At 55.9% G+C, this 7,138-nt stretch overlaps 1 protein-coding gene across 1 annotated transcript; it reads left to right on the top strand.

The window, feature by feature from the left end:
• The first annotated feature begins 263 nt into the window (after positions 1-263).
• ACR (acrosin) lies at positions 264-6,137 on the top strand. The gene is made up of 5 exons (XM_060165528.1): positions 264-334; positions 1,360-1,566; positions 1,770-2,053; positions 4,938-5,083; positions 5,610-6,137. The coding sequence occupies exons 1-5, from the start codon at positions 267-269 to the stop codon at positions 6,135-6,137; spliced, it is 1,233 nt and encodes a 410-aa protein (XP_060021511.1). The 5' UTR covers positions 264-266.
• Positions 6,138-7,138: the final 1,001 nt, after the last annotated feature.

Here is a 7,138-nt window from a genome sequence, read left to right as displayed (position 1 = left end):
AGATAACTGGGACTGAAGATCCTGGCCTTGGGACAGAGGGAGGGGGCTGCATGTGAACCCGCGTCACCCTGGGGCGGGGGAAACCTGTGCAGGAAGTTGGGAAGTCACTTCAGCATGAACCGGTTGGGCTAAAGGGCTCCTCCTGCCTGGCCTGACTGCTTGGAGGGTGGGCGGTGGGAGGTCACTCTGCTGATTGGTCAGAAGGCCATGGAGCTTTGTGAGGTCACTGGGCTTCCAGGCCAGGCTGGGGCAGGAGTTTGGTAGAGATGCTGCCAACTGCCGTTCTGCTGGTCTTGGCAGTGTCTGTGGTCGCTAGAGATAACACCACGTGTGAGTAAGTGTCAGAGACACCAGGGGCGGGGAGGGTGTCTTCTGAGTAACGGACCCCACCCAGACACCCTCTGTCCAGGGCTCTGGAGGAAGCCAAGCTGGGGCCTCAGCAGTCCCCCGGGTCTCACAGCGCCTGTTACCCACATCCCCAACCCAGACCATCCCTGCTCCCAGCATCCTCATCCCAGAGCCCCCAGGGCCCCAGACGTCCATGGTTTCCTCCAGAGATTGACTCCTGGGGCCCTGCAGCACACAGGCCTGTGCTCCCTCCCCGCCCAGTGACGGACTTCACTGCCTCTTGAACGGGAGTCTTGATTCTCAGGAGCTCCTGTCCTCTCGCAGACACTGGGACACCCCCCCCCCCACTGAGGGTGACCCCAAAGGCCCCAGGGTATCGTCAGGCGGTACCTCTGGGACCTCCACTCCATGTGTAGAATCCCAAGCCCCCAAGGTGCCCCGCAATGCCGATGGCTACCAAACTCCCACCAGAGACACAGAGCCCTGACCTTCCCCACTCTGGGCCGCTCCCGCCCCAGTGTGCCCCCCTCCCCTGGGGGTCACTGTATCTACCTGCGGCTGCTCTCCTCCTACCATTGTCCAACCCAACCCTGCAGCCCCAGGACCCGCTGGCTCTTCCCGGAGTTTCCCACACAAGATTACCCCCCTCCGCTCCCACCTTTAGCCTCCCCCTCTGATCAGGGAACTCCCATACTTCTAGGGCCCTCACAGTCTGTCCTAGCTACCCATGGGCCCCTCTATCCCCACCTGTGACCACACTCACAAGACCCAAGAAATGCCACCCCTGGAAAGGTTCCTGGAGCCCGTGGCTTCCTGTCCCATCACAGCCGCCACAGCACCACTGCTCAGCCGTCCCCCTGGATCCCACACCCTCGAGCTGCCCCTGCTTTCCCAGGACCCCACAGCTCTTCCCCACTGTGACCAGCCCCATGCCCCTCTCCCCCAGTTGTGGAGGCAAGAGGACAGGCTGGCCTATTCTTGATTCGAACTGTGCCCATGGTCTCTCCTCAGTGGCCCCTGCGGGCTACGGTTCAGGCAGAACCCGCAAGGGGGCATGCGTATCATCGGTGGGCAGCCCGCAGCGCTCGGGGCCTGGCCCTGGATGGTCAGCCTCCAGGTCCTCACGTACCACGACAATCGGCGGTATCACGTGTGCGGGGGCACCTTGCTCAACGCCCACTGGCTGCTCACTGCTGCTCACTGCTTCCGGAGCAAAACGTATGTGCGGGAACACGTGGAGGGGGTCTTCAGAAAGGCTCTTCTCAGAACTGGGCGTTCTCCAAGGGTCTGTGTGCCGGGGAAACCTGATGCTTTGGGCCCCGTGTGGTTGACCCACACCCGCTGGGGATGGGGTGCTCCAAGGGTCACGGTCACCAGCCAGTCCACAGTGAGGGTGACCTGGCTTACCTCTGTGCCCACAGCAAAGTTACCGACTGGAGGCTGATTTTCGGAGCAAAGGAAGTCGTGTGGGGAAGCAATAAGCCAGTGAAGCCGCCTCTGCAGGAGAGATACGCTGAGAAAATCATCATTCACGAGAAATACTCCCCGGGCTCAGAGGCAAACGACATCGCTCTCATGAAGATCACCCCTCCTGTTCCCTGTGGGTACTTCATTGGACCAGGCTGCCTGCCCCAATTTCGGGCAGGCCCACCCAGAATTCCCCAGACATGCTGGGTGGCTGGCTGGGGATTCTTAAAAGAGAACGGTGAGTACTGGCAGGGAGAAGTGCTGGTCACCTCGTTGGTGGTCCTTGAGGTGAAGGGGAAATATGTGGGCGCCTGCCCTAGCCCCACCCAGTCCCCAGCGTGGTGCTGTGAGCGGGTCCAGTCAGTGTCCCCTTTCACAGCCAGAGAAACAGAGTAGAGTTCCCTGCCCAGGGCCCCTCACTGGTGGCTGGTGTGCCCCCCGGGGAGAGGCAGATGGCAGGCGCCAGGAGAACCTTGGCGTCTTTAGCATGGGGTCGAGGCTGTGCCTGGAGCCCCAGGGTGAGTTCTGGAAGTGGGGGACGTGCCCCGAAGTAGCACTTGGAGAAGGGCTTTAGACTAAGCTTCCCTCTCTCAGTGCCTCAGTTTCCCCATCTGTATATGGAAGGGCCAGGTCACATGGTCTCCAAGCTCTGCGACTCCTGAGCCCGGCCCTTCTGTCCTAGTGCCACCTCTGCTCCACATGCTGCCCAGCAGCCCATCCTGCCCAGCCGTTACTGCGCGTGTCCTCTGGAGGCCGGGAGAGGGGCTGGCGGTGGTTGTGGCTTTCTGCGGGTCAGCAACGGGCAGCAAGGTTCTGCTAGCGGGGCAAGACGGAGTAGGACAGGCCTCTGCTCGTGAGCTGCCCGTTCAGCTTTCCGTAGGTGGGTGCGTGAGTCACATTAGGGATGTGAAGATATCATTGAAATTAACTTAGCTTTCAATCTCTTTTGTTCATTGATAATGGAAAATCTGGGATTCCTAACTCAAGGCAGTTCAATCATTTGGGGTTTAAAACTCAGTATTTTTTTCTTTTTTTGGTAACAAAAATCGGTAATTTTGGATTCTTCCCTTAACTCGTCTTCTCCTCTCTCAAAGTTTGCTCTTAGTTTCTGATAGGATTGCCACCTATGCTGTCCCTCGGGGAAGGGCATCTCCTCCCAGCCGCCTGTGCTTTCACTGGCCTTTGCTGACTCACAACCTTTCCTCCCTGGCCTGGGGTGTCAATCCCTGTCCGGCTGTTGGTGTCCGTGGCTCTGCCATCATCTCTAGAGCAAGTACACACTTTCTTCTTTTCTCATCCCCTGGCCTGCCCTGCTCTGCCCACCCGTCCGACGGGGGTTCTTTTGGGGGTTCTTGCAGTCCCTGGAAGGCTGATCTCAGGATTTCCATCTGGTGACCGCCCCCCACCCACCCGCCCACCAACCCCACCTCTGCTGTCCTTTTGCTCAGGAGAACTGTGGGCTCCCACCTATACCCTGGACGTCACGCAAGACCTATTTTGTTCTAGAATCACCTTAAATTTAATGAGATTTCTATCTTTTTTTTTTTGCAAGCACATCCCCCACCTTTAAGGCCAAGTCTTAAAGAAACCCCCAGCCTCCTGTGATATTCCTTCCGACCTTTCTTTTCCTTGACCTACCTGTTCCTTGAACTCGGATGCTTTGGGGCTGGAAGAGCACTTTTGGGAATCGGCCTCTTTTTCCATTGAATTTTTAGCTCCTGCAGGCTTTTTTGGCATTTGATGTTTAAAGCCAAGGTGCTGGGACTGAGAAAACTCTTCTGTGTTTCAGGACACCTGGCTCTGAACAGTGAATCTCATGGCTTTCAAGACTGTGGGCTCTGCCATAGATTTAAGAGGTCACCTTAATGGCCAACAAGCCAGGCTTGCCATTGTTATTTCCGTGTTACCCCTACCCGAAGGGCAGTGCGTGTACAAAACCCTCATTGCTGCTTGGATGGGAAGGAAAGGTGGAGGCTGAGGAGGTTGGAAGCGTAACCTAAGCCACGCACACATGCATTCAGCAGCCGTCTACTGAATGCTGCCTGTGCCTGCCCCACCCGCAGCGCTCCACGGGGCGCCTGCCTTCCAGTCTCGGCCTTCAGAGCCGCGCTCCGGGTCTGCCCCTCCGACAGGTCTGACCTGGCAGCTCCCATCTGTACTGCAGACGATGGTCAAGCCCACTGGGCTGTGGGTGCTGCTGTGGCAGGGCCAGTGGAGCCCTCCTGTCTGTGGGACCACGTGATGCAGAGGGGCGGGCGCGTGGGCTCTTGGGCTCCAAGCCAGAGGCAATGGAGCTGGCTGCTCTGGCCCCAGCACAGGCTGGGCCTTTCTTAACCCCTGGTCATGGCCGAGCACCTGAGGCAATAAAGGAAGTTCTGACGTGGCCTCAGGGGTCATTTCAACCACCCGTGCCCCTGACAGGTCTGCCTGTGTGTGGAGGCCCTGCCTAGCCCTGCTCTCTCCACATCTCAAAACAGATACGAGGCACATGGAGAGGGACTCATCAGACCAAGTCCAGCGGGTCCCATCCACAACCGGGTGGAGGATAAAAAGCAGGGGGGTGACCTATAGCCAGAACGAAAGGCATGGTCTGGACTTGAGTCTAGAGAGGAAAACCTGGGTGTGAATCCAAGCCGCACCAGGTCCCTGCCGTGACCTTGGCAAGTGGTGCTCCAATCTCCTGATGGGAGAAAAGGGTAATAACCGTTCCTAACTCCTGAGGCGGCTGTGAGGAGTGAATGGGACGAAGCCTGTGTGATTCATAGTGAGTGCTCAGCGCATCCTCAGTATAATTGGTAACATCCCCGCTGTAAGCCATCATCTACCACTAATGTACACGACGCTCCAGCTGTATCCATCCATCCTCCACCTGCCGTCTGCCCACGTGCACCTCCTTCCTCTCTTCCTCTCTCCTCCACCTCCATCTCCCGTCTCTCCTCTGCTCTTCCAGCTGTGTGTTTTCTTCCCTTCAGGAGTGGGTAAGGAGAGGCTGGGGGCATTGACTTGCATGGATCTCAGGTTTAAACAGAGCATTTCAGGACGATGGGGTTTTAGTGGAGGGAGGAAGGCTTTCCCAGAACACGTCTTCTGTGACCACTGACCACTGAGTCGCCTGGCTCTAGTCCCCAGGATATCACCTGTACTGCAGGAGGCACGTGTGAACATCATCGACCTCGACTTATGTAACTCGACCAGCTGGTACAATGGGCGCATTCGTTCAACCAATGTGTGCGCAGGGTATCCTGAAGGCAAGATTGACACCTGCCAGGTAACTTTCCTTTGGGTGCCCAGGCCCTTGCGGACACCTCTTTTTTGGATCCCTGAGCAAATTTCCCCGGTCCCGTCTTCCAGCATCTGCAGTCACAGTGAGCTTGGGAGGTGACACCCACCAGCTGCCCCTACAAAGGATCAGTCACCACTTGTAGAACTGTATCCCACCCTAACGCAGAGATCATATGATCCAGACACTGCTCCAGAGAGGGCGCTTACCTCTCTTCACCACAATGCAAAGCCGTCAAATCCCCTTGTACACACATGCTCACGTACGCACGTAACACCACGTGCTCAGGCACATGGATTTGCTCATCCTGCCCCCTCACCGCGAGGAAACCCATGACAATCCACACCCTTCTCATCCCAGAGAAGCTGTTGGTGCACCTCAACTTTACCACAGCCGCCTGTGTTTATGGCAGCAGGGAACCGTACGACTGCAAAAATGCCTCCCAGAGTCTATGACGCTTCTGGGCAGGGAAAGTGGCTCTGGCAGAGAGTGACTTCTGTGTCCTTCTGGGCAGGGGGACAGCGGCGGGCCTCTCATGTGCAGAGAGAGCGTGGAAAACAGCTACGTGGTCGTGGGAATCACAAGCTGGGGGGTAGGCTGTGCCCGAGCTAAGCGCCCCGGAGTCTACACGTCTACCTGGTCCTATCTGAACTGGATTGCTTCCAAGATTGGTTCTAATGCTTTGCACATGATTCAGTTGCCCACCCCTCCCCCTCCTTCTACTCCAGCCCCCCCCACTAAACCCGCCTCCACTCAGCCTTCTATTCGCCCACCTTGGTACTTCAAACACCCTCCTCGACCACCTCCCTCCCAGAGCCCCACTGCAGTGGCCCGACCCCAACCCGCAGCTCCACCGCTCCCCGCTCCCCCCCCGGCCCCCCCTCCCCCACCGCCACCTTCCACTAAACCTCCCCAAGCACTTTCTTTTGCCAAGCGACTACAGCAGCTCATAGAGGCCTTGAAGGGGCAGGCCTTTTTTGACAGAAAGTGCACTTATGAAATGGAGACCACAGACATCCCAGAGCAGCCTGCCTCCTTCTGATCTGACCCCCTTCTCAACGGACCCATTGAACCCCTCACTCCTGAGGAAAAAAACTCGAAATAACTGATTATAGATACAAATATAAATATATGTACGTAAAGAGATGCTCTCTGGACTTCTTCCTATCTGCCCTCCCCAACTCAATCCCTCATCTCAACTACCTTGTCTCCTCCGTTCACCGCCCGACAAGTTGGAACTGCTTGTATTAATGATGTCAATTGTGGTTCTTTTTAAATCTTGATTTTAAAAACTAGAACAAGGTGACCTGGGGCTGTGGTCCAGGTAATCATTTAGCGCTTAGTGTCTGCATATTAAATCAACGGGCCTCTCAGCTCCCGTGAGGTGAGCTGACTAGAAATGAAGGGTGTGCGTCCAAGTCTGCTGGAGGCCATGCTCTCCTGGTGGTGTGAAGAGACAGACCCACGAGAGGAATCTGTCCTTAGTTTGTTTCTTCTCTCCTCCTTGAGGTGGAAAATGCTGCCCTGGGCCTGTGATCTGTAGCTGACACTTGGGTCTCCTTCCTGGAGAGACAGGGCTGAGCTCAAGGAACACTCTGATGGGAGCCTGCAGAGTCTAGGCGGCGGGTTCTTGTCTACCTTCTGCAAGCTTCCCATGCACGTGACTATAACCTAATCCCCTTCTTATATTTTCACTGTTGATATTACTCTTTGACTTCCTTTTTTTCATTTATCAAATACAGACATTTCCATATTAGCACATATGGACCCCTTCTCTAACTACGCTCCGCAGTATGGGCATTTTTGAGCTATAGTGTCACATTTCCTTCCTAGGAGGGAATTTCCAGTCTTCCATTTTAGCTCCCCCCTCAATGTGCACGTTTCCCCACATCTGATTCATAACAAATTCATCAGTCCTTGCCAATCTAATGGATGTTTTAATCTTCATTTTAAAAATTATGAATGAAGCTGTTTATAAGCGAAGCAAGACTCTTTTTTTTTGCGGTACGCGGGCCTCTCACTGCTGTGGCCTCTCCGCTGCGG

The sequence above is a fragment of the Lagenorhynchus albirostris genome, chromosome 11, assembly GCF_949774975.1.
Source record: "Lagenorhynchus albirostris chromosome 11, mLagAlb1.1, whole genome shotgun sequence".
NCBI lineage: Eukaryota > Metazoa > Chordata > Mammalia > Artiodactyla > Delphinidae > Lagenorhynchus > Lagenorhynchus albirostris.
This window is presented reverse-complemented; position numbering and strand designations above follow the sequence as displayed.

Excerpts from the sequence above, each read along its gene's own strand:
- ACR (XM_060165528.1), top strand. The coding sequence starts at position 267 with ATGCTGCCAACTGCCGTTCTGCTGGTCTTGGCAGTGTCTGTGGTCGCT. Across the intron at positions 1,567-1,769 it reads CACTGCTTCCGGAGCAAAAC|CAAAGTTACCGACTGGAGGC; the intron begins GTATGTGCGGGA and ends CTGTGCCCACAG. Across the intron at positions 5,084-5,609 it reads GCAAGATTGACACCTGCCAG|GGGGACAGCGGCGGGCCTCT; the intron begins GTAACTTTCCTT and ends CCTTCTGGGCAG.